Source organism: Cuculus canorus, chromosome 1 (genome assembly GCF_017976375.1).
Source record: "Cuculus canorus isolate bCucCan1 chromosome 1, bCucCan1.pri, whole genome shotgun sequence".
Taxonomy (NCBI): Eukaryota; Metazoa; Chordata; class Aves; order Cuculiformes; family Cuculidae; genus Cuculus; species Cuculus canorus.
This window is the reverse complement of record NC_071401.1, coordinates 127,629,912-127,645,906: the sequence shown is the minus strand read 5'-3', so window position 1 is coordinate 127,645,906 and position 15,995 is coordinate 127,629,912. Positions and strand designations below refer to the sequence as shown.

At 40.6% G+C, this 15,995-nt stretch overlaps 1 protein-coding gene across 3 annotated transcripts in view; it reads right to left on the bottom strand.

Moving 5' to 3' along the window:
* Positions 1-15,621, bottom strand: part of ATXN10 (ataxin 10) — a 104,259-nt gene extending 88,638 nt beyond the window's left edge. Inside the window, exons 1-3 of one of the 3 annotated variants that reach the window (XM_054085730.1) lie at positions 15,463-15,621; positions 8,025-8,216; positions 5,112-5,194 (exon numbers count right to left, since the gene is read on the bottom strand). In XM_054085730.1, coding sequence (XP_053941705.1) covers positions 5,112-5,194; positions 8,025-8,216; positions 15,463-15,593 — 406 coding nt within the window. In that variant the 5' untranslated portion in view covers positions 15,594-15,621. Of the gene's footprint in view, positions 1-5,111; positions 5,195-8,024; positions 8,217-11,193; positions 11,332-15,268; positions 15,379-15,462 lie in introns of those variants that run through there. The other 2 variants (XM_054085746.1, XM_054085739.1) reach the window with 2 other exon arrangements.
* Between the last annotated feature and the right edge of the window lie 374 nt (positions 15,622-15,995).

The following is a 15,995-nucleotide window of genomic DNA, read 5'->3' as shown; positions in this document are numbered from 1 at the left end:
GCATCAGTACAGCATAAAAATAAGAATACCTGTGCTACCTGGTTTAAAGCTAGTTCAAGCACCACCAGTGGCCTGGAACTGAGGAATGCTGGCACAATGCTCAGAGCACACCTCTCAGACAGACACAAAACAGCACAGTATTGCTTTGCAGCTGATACAGCGCAGTTGCACTCAGTTCTGCTCAGAGAGGACAATCAACTCATTCAGAGAACTTGAACAACAAATTGTCCCACTCAGGGCAGCTACCAGGCATTCAATGCCTTTTCATCACAGAGGAGAGAAAAGTATTTTGGCAGATAAATAATTTTTAAGCAATTACTTTGGAATTCAAAGCACATTCTTCAGCATCGGCAATATTCTGAAGCGGTGAAAGGTTTGAGAAGATCTATTTACAAACAAAAAGATCAAAGCTCCTTCTGTCCAGGGTGGAGTGGGGGTAGAAATCAAGGAAAGGATCAAATGGTGCACACTCTACTGAACATAAGATTGCTTCAAAACAGGCATGCGCTCACTGCAGTTTTTAAAGGAGAAACAAAGCTATCCATTTGGAGTTTTTTTCCAGATTTCAGAGATGAATCCTAAATCCAGATCTCACATTCTGGAATCTAAATATCCATCATGAGAAACCTCAAAATACCCTCCCAAAGGTCTGCTAGATTCTGCTGGAAAGCTTAAGATTTGCCATAGAAAAAAATAAAACCAACGCCACAACCAAACCAAGCCACATGCTATGAAGTGAAGGAGATTTTCTACTTGGGCTTCTGACAAGGATATTTTCCTGTATCGGCTGTAATCCCTAACATACTGAACTATTTCCTAGCTCTAACGAGATCTGGGTCTGCTTTAAGTTCAGTTAAAGTTCATCTGGCAACTTAATAAGCCTACTCCTCTGCCAATTGTTCTTGGTCTTTGTACTCACAGCAGAAAAAAACCAGTTTACTATGATGAGGCTCTGGGTTTTTTAAAAAAAAAAGCCAAAAGAAAAGGCATCTGGAGAGGGTACTTTACAAAATCCATTAAATCTACATTCTGCAGAAACTTAATTTTTTTCCCTAAGACTCAAAGCAAAAATTTGAGTATCTTATTAGCGATTTGCTGGAAGATTGTGGTCTCAAATCAGTTAACAAAGAAATATAATGGACCTTCTTGCACGCAGAATTTCTGTGTAAGTAGGTACAGTTCCTGCACTTTCAATCCCTGTTCAAATGAATAGTGAACCGCGGAGAGCAGCACAGCATTTGTCATCTTCTGTGTCTTCCCACCAGGAATATCCAACTTCCATAATCTAAAAGGTTAAGTTCTTCCTTACACAATCACCCATTTCCTAGACTTTCAGCACATACAGTTTTAAGAACAAAGTCCAGATACTTTTCAAGAACTATAGCACTTGAGTTTTTCTCTACTTGACTGGGAAGTTCTATCCTGTTTGCAGAACGAAAGAGGGAGGGCTGCTGGAGCAATAAGAAAATAAAGCACATTGACAAGTATGTGTGACTTATCTGACCCAGATCAGTCTTAGTGCTGCCCAGAAGAGTGGCTACAAATTGTTAAACATTTGTTAGGCATCACTGCCATCAACCCGCTATACTCATCTGTCTGTTGGTTTTCTCTGTGCAACTCCTTAGAGCGCGTTCCCTTTTCTAAGTACTATGGAATATAAATTGCTCAAGAAAAAATACTACTATGTATTGTAAGCAATTACAGGAAGAGGCTAGGGAATGCAATTAAAACTAACTTGGGAAGTTAGGGAGGAAGAGTAGGGACAAACAGCTATCTGTATCAACACAATATCAAAGGCCTAAAAATGTTTAAGTATTAAAATAAAAGATTACTATTACAGGGATGGATGGATTGCAAGTGGGGCTGGACAATCTTTATATGCCATATGTATTATTAACTAGCTATTTTTAAACCTATCTGAAGCCTTAAAGAGCTATACCAGGACAGACATAAGAACTTACCTTCAGGTTTTCTGGCCCATTGCCTTAGTGGCATATCACATACTCAAAACAACAGCTTCTTCCACAGCGAGCTGGGACAAGTATGTTACAAGCATACAGGAATTTATCTAACATTTTAGGGCATTAAAGAAAGAGATATGCTGAAAACCTGCAGTAAAGCTGTTTCAATAAGATAAACTATTAAAAAAGTATTGCTCCTAGCAGAGATGATGCAAAGGAATCTGGATTTAATTGAATGAGTTTCAGCAACAGTTTTAATCACACCACTTTGCACAGCATCTCCTTTTTTACTGCTTTGATCACTAATATATTGCTAGAAAAGGCAGTTCATCCCCTCCTTTAGAATCACCACACCGGTCACAGCAGTGGCCAAAGAATATATACTTTATTTCATTTTTGGTTTATCCATTACAAGTTGTACTAGACTCAACTTTCCTACAAAAACTAACATACCATTCAGATACCAGTTTTAACAGTTATGAATAGGTAAGAGGGAGGAAACATGCCACAGATCGGGTTAAAGTAAGTCTACATAAAGAATTTTCAGTATCTCTTCTTCATACATGTAACAATGTTGGAACTTCAAATTTATTTAGCCAACAATTCTTTAGTCTGGGAAGTTTTCACAGGGTTATGAACTGAAAAATTAGTGTTGTTCACTGTGCAATACAGCACTACCTCTTTATCCTTGTATTCAATTGCTATGGAAGCAACATGAAGGTATTTAAAATACCTTAATGATATGAACAGGTACCAAAAGGTATCATCAAATCCAAGAAGCCATTTAAAGGATGAAATGGGACACATATCCAAATGAACAACTTGAAATGTTCCACTTAACACCTAATTATCTGCTAGAACGAAATACACATGCTACTCTAGCCTTGCGACCCAATTTCCAATATGAATAACAGTAGGAGAAACATAAAGCAGAAATATAGTTAATAAACACAGTAACTAATTTCCATCAGACACCAATTTACTTACTTGCCTCGCTTTTGAAAATACAACTAATAATCTACAGTTCAATGTAACAGTTAACTTCTGAGATACACCCTGTAGAAGGAGCTAGTGCTCTAGACACTACCTTAATTCTTACTTAAGACCAAGTCTATCGGCTCACTCAGCAATTAATTAGCAACACCAGCTTGTCTACTGGTTCTTTTTTGTTTTACCAACATAAATGGAATACCTAAGCAATGCTCAACACAGATGTTTCCTGGTGAGATCAATACTAGGTAGAGTATCAAACAAACCATCTGTCCTGGGTCAATACATCAGATTTTAGCTATAACTCAAACTTATTTGTTGAACAGCAAGGTAGAGTAACAGCTACAAAACACTTTCTACTGAAATACTGTTAAAAATTTTCTGGTCAATGCTTCCCTTAATTTTCAGTGTTGATAAAATGAGATTTTACAATATCCTCTATGTAGGAAAAGGAGTCTGAAGCACTTAACCAAATTACTGGGTTCCACCTCCTCCTTTCTTTTTTATTAAGTAACATTTACTGCTGCTTCTTCAGATCCCAGGAGCAGGAGAACAGCACGCATACACATGATAATCAAGAAAGGGTCAGCAGCCCCGCAGGGGAAACTTCAGGCCATGCATGTAACCAGCAAGGGGTACATCCTGCTCACTGTCCTGCAGATGTTGAGAAGCACACCTGAAAGTTTGTATTCTCACACGGCAATTCCTGGTGACCTGAATCAGTTGAAGGTGGGAAGCCCACTTCTCCAGGACAGCCTTTCGAGTCTATTGCTGTCAAGGACCCTAATAGGGACAATGTCAGGCTGGACAAAACCGGAATTTTCACTCCCATTGCTTTTCTTCTTCTCTTACTGGTCTATGAAGGGGTTCACCACTGTAGGGCAGCATAATTCTTGCCCTCCACATGCCTTTACCTACTCCCATCTGACCAAACCTCTGCCACAGCTTGCAAGTCACTCCTATGTCCCATCAGTTCCTCCTCTTTACGGTCACGAAGCAAGCCCTTTTTTTTGCCACACACAGGGCTTAGTCCTGGTCTTCCCACACTGAAGGTCTGTGCTAGCATCACTGATCCTTCCCTGGAAGAAAGATCGCAACTACACGTGAAGGAGCAAAAGTGACTCAAGCATAATACCTCTCATGCCTGAAAGGTTTCATTTTGAGCCAAATACAGCAGCAAAACGAAAAACAGTATCCTGGACTTGTTTCCAGTTTCATAAAGGTGTTTGAGGGTAAGTCACTGCATGACAGTAGTTTCACTTGCTTTCACAAAATTATAAAAAAGCAGCAACAGGAACTTACTAAAAACTCATCCAAGTAAAGGGAGTGAAAAAGAAATAAAAGTAGCAAGAGAAGCCAGAGGTTCTCTGCTCTCTGCAACCACATATGCTAAAGACTGGGGTCCAACACCATATATCAAGCTCTACAAGCATACACAGGGAAACACAGATTGTGACAATAATTACTTGGAATGCTTCAATATCCAGTGAAATTAATTTGGTAGAAATTGGTAGTAACAATTGCCATTAAGGAGGATGGATACTGTAGTCAGATTTTCTCTTCACGGCATGAAAAGAGAAGAAAAAACCCACCCATTAAAGAAATGTCAATGGTACTCAAATCAGTATGTAGTTCTTGGCAGATATTACCCTGGCCGGCCAGCAACCATAGCACAGAAATGGAAATTAAAAAAAAAAAAATTAAATAAATCGCAGCCAAAATTTGTTTCCTGGGATCAGATAAATTATTTCAAGTGTCATCAGAATGAAAAAGGAGTATTTCTTCATTTCACTATGTTTGCAGATCAAATAAAAAGACAGCAAACCAGCAGACCATATTTTGAATGGAGGCATTACAACAATTTTACCTTTTTGCAATTCAAATATTCTGGTTAGTTTGAAAGAAGTTTCCTCTTATTTCCCCTTTAAAAATTTACAGGGAATCTTTGAGAGAAAATACAATTGGACTAGACTTTGAGCCAAGACTTTTTTTCAAGCAGCGTTAAGAGAAGGCTCCCTGATTCTTAAATGCAATTCAGGAAAAAGTTAGGCTTATTTATGAAGAAAAATGCATTAGTAAACTGACATCACACCACCACATGACTCACCACGTAAAAAAATATAGCATACACTATATATTTATCAAAATTGAGAGCCTTACCAGTCAATAATAATTCTTCTTTGATTTGTATTCTAAGCAGCAATTTGATCAAATGGACAGATGTTGAGATGAGACCCAAGTTCCTATTATGAAATTGAGAGAAAAAAGTAAAATCACTTGATATGAAATAGACTCAAAGTGAAAAGGCTTCTCAATAAAGTTAACAGCAAATATTTGACATCTTCAGAAACCCGAAACAAAAAGCAGTTTATCCTACTTAACTGCGCTGGACTGTCAGTAGCCATGCTATCATGAGAAGCAAATGGACACATTACCTTCACAGCTAAGTACACTCTCCTCTCTTTTTGCTATGATTCTAAACCAAATGCTAAAAATCAGCAGGTTATTCCTGTAATTCAAACAGCTTTTTTTTTTTGTGTAAAAACTTTGCTTTTCTTGAAGTTTATGGGTTTTGGGAAAGTGTTAATTTTAAATACCAACAAAGTGATTAGTCATGGTCATCAAACGAACAACATGGCCAGTTCAAGGGATACACACAAAACGCACAAAAAAAGGGAAGCAAGGAAGCTCAAGTAATCACTTAGAGCTTCTCCAGTAAGAAGGAATCATAGGTAGAATCTCAGAATGGCTGGGCTTAGAAGAGACCTGTAAAGATGATCCAGTCCAAGTCCCCTGCCATGGCTGGGGACATCTTCCACTAGATCAGGTAGCTTAAAGCCACATCCAACCTGAGCTTGAACACTTCGAGGCACAGAAAAACATGGTGGTAGTGAAGATAAAACAGTGAAGTGAAGCTATTTGGAATCAAAAACACTAAAATAATTCTACAGCCAAAGAACAGTAGTACTGGAGGTAGACAACATATGTAATAGGATGCACGTACAACAGGAATAAAAAAAAACAAAAGTAAAAGAATAGAGCATAAACAAATGGACTTTTCAGCTTTTAACTTCTTTGTAAGTTAGCAGTCAAACTTTTTGAGACGAGACTGGCCACGACACAGTGCCTGAAACTTCATAACACAGGAATATTAACTCTAACAAACCTCCACACCCATGCACGAGTTCCATAAAAAATATTGTATCATCACATATGAATTGTGAATAATTGTCTTCTGCAGATGTTTGGTAGACAGACATACGCTCTTTCCAAATAGGTTCTAATTTAGAAGAGAAGCCAAAGATACATTTATAACACACATATGCACGCTGGTATACATACAATCTATTAAAACAAAACCACTTCCCACTCTCCTTCAGATCCCAAATTTCTTCACAGCTCACAATGAAAAACTGACCGTGGAAGGAACAAAGCCTCATATTGCCCAAAAGTTTAAACAATGTTACACAATCCATGTGTTTACAATCTTTGCATTCTTTCCTAGAAACAAACAGTTTTGATTTTGATCAAACAATTTGTAGCTTGGAATATCTGAATGTTGCACACTTCTATATCAAAGGCACATAATTTTCTTTCCATTCACAACTTTTGATCATTCGGGACATTTAGCTCCTAAAGAAGTTATGCATTTGCAACCATTTAAAATCAACACAAACATATGGCTAATATACAGTTGGCTCAAAGCACCCAGTGCAATATTAAAAGGCACATAAATTGTCACGCTGCAACAAAGCCAAAACAGTATCCGATGAGTGACTCCCTGACTCCTTCACTGTCACAAACATGGTCAGAACTTTCTATACACACAGGCCTTTCCCTTCCTGCAGTCTAAAGGAGAAGTACAATTATTAATATCTAGCTTCCTAAATGAGCAAGGCTATACTAACTGCCCAGTGAGGGCAAGTATGCAGCACAGGTGTAACCAGTGCAGGGCACATTTTTGTTCAGAAGGAGGCTGGATATCTGAATTCCATTAGAAAGTTTACTTCTAACCAGGTGGTATTTGTCATACTACTGAAAACTGCAATCCTACCAACTCCCAGCCATGCAATTCTGTTCCCCTTGTTTTCTTAACATGAGTAACTACGGAGCTACAGTAAGTTACAATAAGGAACTCGGTCTTCCTTGACCCACAACATGATAACGAATGCTAGCACTGACAGATGCAAAAAGCTAAGAGCCTTAACTCAAGTTTACCTTATTCTAAAACTGAAGTCTTCCATGAAAAGTCCTGCAACTTTTGTGGCATTAATAAAACTCTGTCCCAGCACACAAGTTCTGACTTTGTCCCAAGTCAAAATTATATTTAGTTCAATAAACCAAATCTGACAAGTCCTAAGAAACCAAATTTTAAGATTGTACGTATTCTGCAACAACTCCTTATCATCCAAACAGCTCTTAAACTTTGGGGCATCGAGTTTTGTTCTGTTTGGTTTTGGCACAGGAGGATGTTTTTCATTGTTTTAGTTCATTTAAGAAAAACAAAACAAAACAAAACAGCAGGTAGACTACTGGTTTTCAATAACTGTATGTGATTCTATCCCAAGTGCCCCAATATTATTGCAACAGAAGCAGACAAAAAAAGAGAGGCTAAGTACCCTAATATGTATACAGGTAATGTGCACAACTCTACAGGCTATACTTTGCCATGAGTTCCAGACAGATCTGAATGTACCTTAAAAAAACCCACACTAATCCTGTAACTGATAACTAAGACCACTTATTATTATGTTACAAAAAATAAGCAAACTAAAGAGAAAAAAAGATAGTTCTACAGTCAGACTTCCAAAACACTTATATAGTTTGCATAATTAACATGTACTAAGGACACAAACACTTTGTTCTATTACTCAGCAGTGCCTCAAACTGACCTACAAATAGGACAGCTATTTTTGTTCCTCGCATACTTCATTTCAAGTGACTGCATCAAGCAGGAAACATCAGTTAATAAATCAACTAACACAGCAGTGTAAAATAAGAACCTCGATATAAAACCACACAAACATCAGGTGGTTATATTTTTGTATGGATTAAAATGGGTCATAACTATACCTCATGACATGTTGATTCTTGGCACACTCAACACAGGCATTCCTCAGACATCTGAAACACTCTGCTACGAGCAGCAGGCAGGTGTCTAGATCTACCAATTCACAAGAGTCCTTGTAGGTCTGCTCAATTTCACTTGAGGCACTCTTCAGGATTTCCAAGACATTCCAAAATATACTTTCTTCTGCCATTTCTCTGAAATAAATAAATTTTTAGTGAATAAAAAAAGTATCGCTAGCAAAAAGCACCATATTATGACAGTTATGCTTCTCTTCAGTAAACCTGAAGATGTATATAAGGTCTTTCAAGCAGAAAGAGCAAAATACTGGCACACCATCATCCCATCATCCTTTTCTGAAAAGAGGCTGTGAGGAAGTTGTGTTGCCTTAGCATTCCTACATCTTTCCAATAGCTCCTTTGAATCTAAAAAGCAAACCAATGAAAAGTCTCCTCAATGCATATAGCTAGCATGATTATACACGGCATTGCATGTTATTTAAGAATTAGGAACCGATTTACTTAACAAACACAGTTTAGATGTCTAGCACTAGATATTTCAGAGGACCGAGGTATCGGAAGCTCCGTTAAAAAACAGTCTGCCACAAATATCATGAGAGAGTCACGAAGAACGCCCATGGCTGCACTAGCATCATTGTCAGGTGTGTGGATCAAAGCCAAGGGAGAAAGTCAACGCTGTCTAATTTAGCAGAGAATTACCCAAAGCCACTTCTTAAGAGAATCAAGACCTAAGAAAACAACACTACAAAACCATAAGCACAGAGACAGATAGTATATGAATGGATGAGAGAGTCGATACAGCTGCACCACATAGCTTCACTAAACTCCCCAGGACCAACATGCACATCTGCAGTTGATCTGTCACACAGATACACAAAATGTTTCCAAGCTACAGCTATTCACACACTCTCTCCCTTGATTTTATGTTCAGAAAGATGAGGGCAACACATCATAAACATTGTTAACCCAATTTCAATACTACATGCTGGTGAAAAGAAGCCACATCAATGGCATTGCTACAGGAAAGCTCAATAAATTGGCTCATTCCATACTTCTGATTAGACTCAAAAAAATGGAAATTCAGACACAGCCTTCTTGAACATTAAGAGACACACTGTGTACTAAAGATCAAACAGGGAAGCTAGGATCTCAGGCATAACACTGAGAAATACTCCTTAAGCTATGAACGGAAGGAAGTGGAATGAAACGGAAACTAATATTAAACAAAGTAAGTTCACAAATAAAACTCATCCTGAAGGAGAACTTCAAAATTTTTTGATCAAACATTAGTAGACGATACAGTATTACCCGTGTTCTGCTGCTTCCTCAAATGCCTAAACATATTCATAATTAAAAATTCCACCCACCCTTCATCATAAGTGTTCACACATCCATAAATAAAGCCATGTACACAAATATCATTAAATTACTACACCATCAGCTATCAGATCTTCGGGAAATATGTATTTTATTCTACAACCTCACAGCTGATCAAGACCAACACACTTACACAATCTTCAGCTACATAAAAAAAACTACAATAGAATCAGTGAGAATTATCAATAGGGAGCGGGGAAAAAAAAACCCAACGAACAACCCTAAACTACATTTTACAGTGGAATAATGCTGAGGTGGGGAATATACTGAAGGGTCACAACAAGGACTACAAGCAGACCTGGTCCTCAGTCATAATGAACACAGTGGAGCTTATATAGTCAGAAAGAAAGTCTGGAATTAGGTTTTGTTTTTAAAACCTAAGAAAAGACATTCACAGGACCTGAATCCTCCACTTACAAAAGGTGGTGCAACTCCTGCAGCCTCATCCCAGGTATGCACGCCAAAGAAAATTCAGTGGCTGATGTACCACAGTACACATGGTAAATCCATCCAGGCACAAGTTTTAAACATCAGAAGAGCTATTGTTGAGTAAAGGAGTGCCCAGCCAGGGCCTGTCCCAAATACACAAAAGCTTACTGAGTGAAGATGACATACAGAACCATTAGCTGTTGGTCAGCTGAGTATTTAAACACTGGAATTATTCTAAAATAGGAAATCTCTCAATCCAACTGCAGTTACCTTTGTATTTATAATCAAACACATGGCCTATGCTCAAATGTTGGATCATCACAGGGAACTGGTCATTTTCTAAACTAACTTCAAAATACAGAAACCAGTGGTCAGTGCAAGACACATGCAACTGTACAACTGCAAGTACCTTTGAGCAAGTTCTTGTGACTCTCCTGTTAAAACGGCACCCAAAAGTCATTCTGATCGCAGAAAAGTTTCTACTCTTCTTACAGTTATACAGCAGAACAGAAACTTTAATGAGAAAATGGATCACAAACATACTGGGCTGCCGTGACAGCTTTTCTCTTAGTATCTCATTGAAAGTCAAAAAAAAAAAAACAAAACAAAACCTAAGAGTGTAGATGTTTCCAGTATAATACAGAGATGAAACTCTTGCCTGTCCTAACAGAGCAAATGAGATGCATGCAAGGAAGTGCCTGTCCTCATTGTGAATGTGGAAGTAGAGGTGAATTTTTACATATCAGCAAAGAGACAGACCTCCAAATCTCTCTCTTGCACACTATGAAACAACACAAATGTGCTTTAATCATATGTTTCCGCCCACAACTCTTTTCCTACAGTAGAATATAAAAACCTAACCAAATAAGCAAAAGTTATTCCAAACAAACAAGGAATGACTTAAAGGCTGTTTAGTAAAGCAGGATTCTCTTCAGGGGAAATGTAAATGTGACTCTTCTACTTCAGAATTTATAAAAGTACTGCAATTTGAGTGTGTGCTACAAAGGAATTTTAATTAAAATCATCCTTCTACACAGAAAAATAGATTCTCAAATCAGTGAGGAGAGCAGGGAATGCTTAGCTAAGATTAAGAAAATAGTCAAGAGGGATTTCAGGTAGTGGCTCCACAGCAGTGCTTAAAATCGTTTAAAAAAAAACAATCTTCTTTCCAGTGTTATGTCAAAGCTTCGCATACAAATATAAATAGCAGCTACGAGTATTTAAAATCTATTTTTGAAAAGGAAAAGATAGAAAATATTTTCCTTCCATAACCTTTTCCCTAATGTTTAAATATTAATTTACAAAATTAGCAAGGAGCCTGTTTTGGAGCTTTCAGGCAAAAAAATACCTTGTATTGTAAAGAGACCTTGACATTCATTCAGAAATGCTCTGTGGATGCTCCAAAAACTTCTGTTTCCTATGTTTTGTTGGTTAAGACAAGCATGTTCACAATTTGCTGCTGCCATCTGCCCTTGCATCAAGTATTCTGCAGAAATACAAGAGGAAGCAGAAGTGAAGAGTGCAACAGCCTAGCCCTCAGACAAGGAAGACAGGCACGATTTATTAAGTCAAAACAAAGAGTTGGTACTCATGTATCCATGCCAAAATAAAGACTACTGTCACTCCTTAGAAGATCTAAATGCTTAAAGTATTAAGTCAAGCACGTAGGTGAAATCAAGTCTACCAAATTCCACACCACAGTCTTGTAGTTGGGGCATTATTTTCCTCACCCTATTTGCTTCTTAATTTCAGACTACTAGAACTCATGTTTTTAAGTTATTTTGTTTTCACGTGCACCGAACAATCAGGCAATAACAAGAGAATTGTCACTAAATACCACAACTTTAGCTACCAAACATCCACCCATGTTGGTTGTGTCTTCTGGTTAAACAGCAAATTTATTGCCAAAGTTGCTCTCAGACCCATTAGGTCACATCCTATAGGATGCAAGCTAACACTACATCCTTGTCCTTCTGGAAGGGCAGCCATAGTGTTTCTCTTCCAGCCCACTTGTGCCCACAAAACTTAGCTATTTTGCAGAATATCTACCCCTCCGTCAAGCACAGTGGCAGAGGTTTCAAGGAGAAAGGCCAAAAACAGGCAGAGAAAACTTCAGCATGTAAGCATAAAATTTGCATAGCTCCTCCTCTCTTCCTAGAGAAATGGAGATGAACACCAGGAGGTCCCCTGTACGCACACAAAGATCACAAGAGATTATTTGTAAGTACATCTTATCCCCACCCCTTGACTTTGAAATGTGGATTTAATAACATAATTTAAGAACATAACTTAATAACATAAGTATTATTAGGATTTAGGATTTAATAAAACAAAACAAAAAAACATCATCACAATTTTATGCTAATCTAAAAAGTTTGGTTTCTTCTTTCTCAGGTGCTATAAAATTCAAACACCTAGCATTCAGAGGAGCGAACACACCAGTCTATGCCACCTCCCACCTTCTAGGAAGAGACAAAACCTTTACTGTAAACCCAGTCACACAGCTGAACCTCTGCATGCCCAACCTTTGCCAAAACTAACGAAGTTGTGCAGTATTGCAGTAGTCTCCCTAACATTACTGGAAGGGCAATGCTCCATATGGCCCCCCTGCTTTCTTCACTAACCCCACACTTCCTGTCCATATCTTAAAGGTACCAAGAGGCATCCAACCTTCCCTCCCACCACAGCCTACCCACAGCACACCGTGCGCCCTTGGTCACCAAGGGCTGCAACCACCACTCTCACCTCAAGGGCTTGCCTGCATGCAGGCACAGAACCTCAGGTGACCTCACATGGGCACATCTCACCCATTTCTGGCCACCCGACAGGACCCTCCATGGCTTTTTGCCCCACAGCAGCCACTCCCACAGCTACAACCCACCTGCTTGAGCAGACCTGCCTAGGAGGGCAACTGCTGCCACCTGCGATGGGGAGACCCAAAGCCTCCCTCTCTGCCCTGTGTTAGCCACAGGCACAGGGACACAAGCAGACTGTCTGCTCCCTAGAGGACCCCAAGGGAAAGGAGGGGAGAAAGGGCAAGTTGATACAGAAAATGACAGCAAATAAACTCTCCGAGACTCATTTTGAAGTTTTAGAAAGCAAGCATCCTTTAGTCAGGCTGGGGCAACATGCGGGAGTGATCTCCATCAACTGTGTGCAGCCAGAACAGAGCAGGCTACAGAATATATTTCCCACTTACACATGTATGTATAAGTTTTCCCAGAAATCTCATGCATGTTCTGTTACTTTCCAAGGACTTATTTTAATGTTATTATGAACTTCAAAACCATCAAAACTCTTGCTAATTTGGAGGCAGCTCTCTGCCTGACTTTATATTTGAAACACAGAAACACTGCAAACAAGTGATTACAGAAAAAGAGACATCTGTTCAACCCAGATCATACTGAACACAAGATGTTACCATCTCCAAAGAATGAACAGTATCTGGGGAAAAAAAAAAAAAATTGCTTGAAACGAAACATGCTATCAGAGGGACACTCTGTCCAACTTCCAAAAAAATGCAGTTACTAGAATAAACTTAACTTTACTTTAGCTTAAATCAAAATACTCCCCTTTCTGTAATAGTAATCTTCTATCACTGGCTCCTGCTCTCTGTTTGATCTTGCATTTAAGGTAGGGAGAAACTGCAAACAGAGGTGATCGCAGAAGACCCGTCTGTTCTACACAGATCATACTTCAAGCAAGACATTATCATCTCCCGAGAATGAAGAGAGTTCAGAAAAACAATGCTTGAAACAAAACATGCTATCAGAGGGACACTCTATATAATAAAGAAAAAAGTGACTTACATGAAAATTAATTCTTACTTCAGTTTAAATCAAAAATATTCCCCTTTTAGTAACTACTTCCTATATCAATGTGAAGTATGATCTCTGCTAAACAGATGTGTCTTCCTCTGTAACCACCTCTGTTGGGAGGCTTTCTCCATCTCAAATACAAGGTTAAGCAGAGAAATGGCTCCAAACCTCCAAATTGGCAAGAGTTTTGCTCCTGGAGCTGGAGCCACCTCCAAATTTGCAAGAGCTTTGACTGTTGTGAACTTCATAATAACATTAAAGTTACTCCTTGGTAAGTAATAGAATATGCACAAGATTTCTGGGAAAATTCATACACGTGCATGTAAGCAGGAAATATGTTCTGTAAAAGCTCTTGTCTTGCTGCACACGGCTGACAGAGATCGCTGCCTCGTGTTGCCCAGGCCTGACAAAGGAAGCTTGCTTTCTAGAACTCCAAAGTGAGTCTTAGAGAGTTTTATTTCCCGGCATTTTTGGTATCAACACAAGAAGTCATCATCTCCAAAGAAAAAACGGTGTCTGGAAAAACACTGTTTTAAAGAACCCAAGCTACCAAAGGGACAGTCTGTCTAACTTCCAAAGAACACAATTAACAAAATGAAACTTAAATTGGCTTTAGCTTAAATAAGAAATAGTCCCCTTTTTCTAACAGCAGCTACTTCTCGCACCAAGGCCACCGCTCACCCCCAGGTTGCACAAGAAGCCCCTGGGAAGGAAGGGGCGGGGATTTCACAGCAGAGACCAGCAGCGCCTGGCACCTCCGCCCCCCGTGATGGAGCCGAAAGACAGCAGAGCCCGTGTCGCAGCCGAGGGGCAGCATCGACCCCTGCCTGCATACAGAGCACAGTGACAACCCGTGCCCCCAGACTCCCACGTCATAAAATCACAGAATAGTTTGAATTGGAAGGGACATTAAAAATCCAACGCCCCTGCCATCAGCAGGGACATCCCATTAGATCAGACTGCCCAAGGCCCCATCCAACCTGGCCTTGAACACCTCCAGGGATGGGGCAGCCACAAGTTCCCTGGGCAACCTGTGCCAGTGGCGCACCACTCTCATCTTGAAGAAATTCTTGCTTGTATCAAACCTAAATCTGCCCCTCTCCAGTTTATACCTGTCCCCCCCATCCTATCACCACAAGCTTTTGTGAACAGTCCCTCCCCAGCTTTCCTAGAGCCTTTTTCAAGTATTGGAAGGTAGCTACAAGGTCTCCTCAAAGCCTTCTCTTCTCTAGGCTGAACAACCCAAACTCTCTCAGGCTGTCCTTGTATGGGAGGTGTTCTAGCCCTCTGTTCATCCTTTAGGCCTCCTCTGGACCCATTCCAACAGCTCCATATCCTTCTTATGTTGAGAATTCCAGAACTGGACACAATACTCCAGGTAGGGCCTCACAAGAGAGGAACAGACGGGCAGAATCGCCTCCCTTGACCTGCTGGCCATGCTTCTTTTGATTTGTTTGGCCTTCTGGGCTATGAGCACACACTGCCGGCTCATGTTGAGCTTCTCACCAACCAGCACCCCCAAGTCCTTCTCTGCAGGGCTGCTCTCAACCACATCACCCCCATCCTGTACTGAAATTGGGGATTGCCCCAACCCAGGCGTAGAACCTTGCACATGGCCTTGTTGAACCTCTTGAGGTTCACACATCCCCACTCCTCCAGCCTGTACAGGGCCCTCTCGATGACATCCCGTTCTTCCGGTGTGGATCTCGTCCTTCCGGTGTGTCCCCGGCCACGTGACCACCCGTGCCCCGGCCTCCCTCCCCCCACAGCCCACGTGGTCGCGGGCGGCCACGCTCTACCTCGCCTGCGCCTCCCGAAACAGGATCGACAGCTCCTTCACGCGCTCCTGGCGCTCCGTCGCAGTGCCCGCCATCGCGCTCTCCAGCTGCGCCGCCGCCGCGGCCACCGCTCCCGCTCCCAACGCCGCCATCGCCAGCGCGGCGCGGCCCCGCCCCCTCACACACACCCCTCCGTCCCCCCCGCGTGAAAATGGCGGCCGCGCAGCCGGCGGTGGGGGGGGTGTAGGGTCAAATGGCGGCGCTGTGTGGGGGCCCGCTTGGGGCGTGAGCCTTCGAGGCCCCGCCGTGTGAAATAAGCCGCGCTCAGTCTGCTATTGGTACGAGAAGTGGTTGCTGTTACAAAACGTGGAATACTTTTTGTCAAAGCTAAAGCAGAGTTAAGTTCCATGTAAGCATTTGTGTTCCGTGAAAGTTAGGCAGAATATCCTTCTGAGAGTGTGTTTTGTTTAAAACATTGCTTTTCATAGAATTGTAGAGTTACAGAACGGTTTGGGTTGGAAGGGACCTTAAAGATCATCCAGTTCCAACCCCCT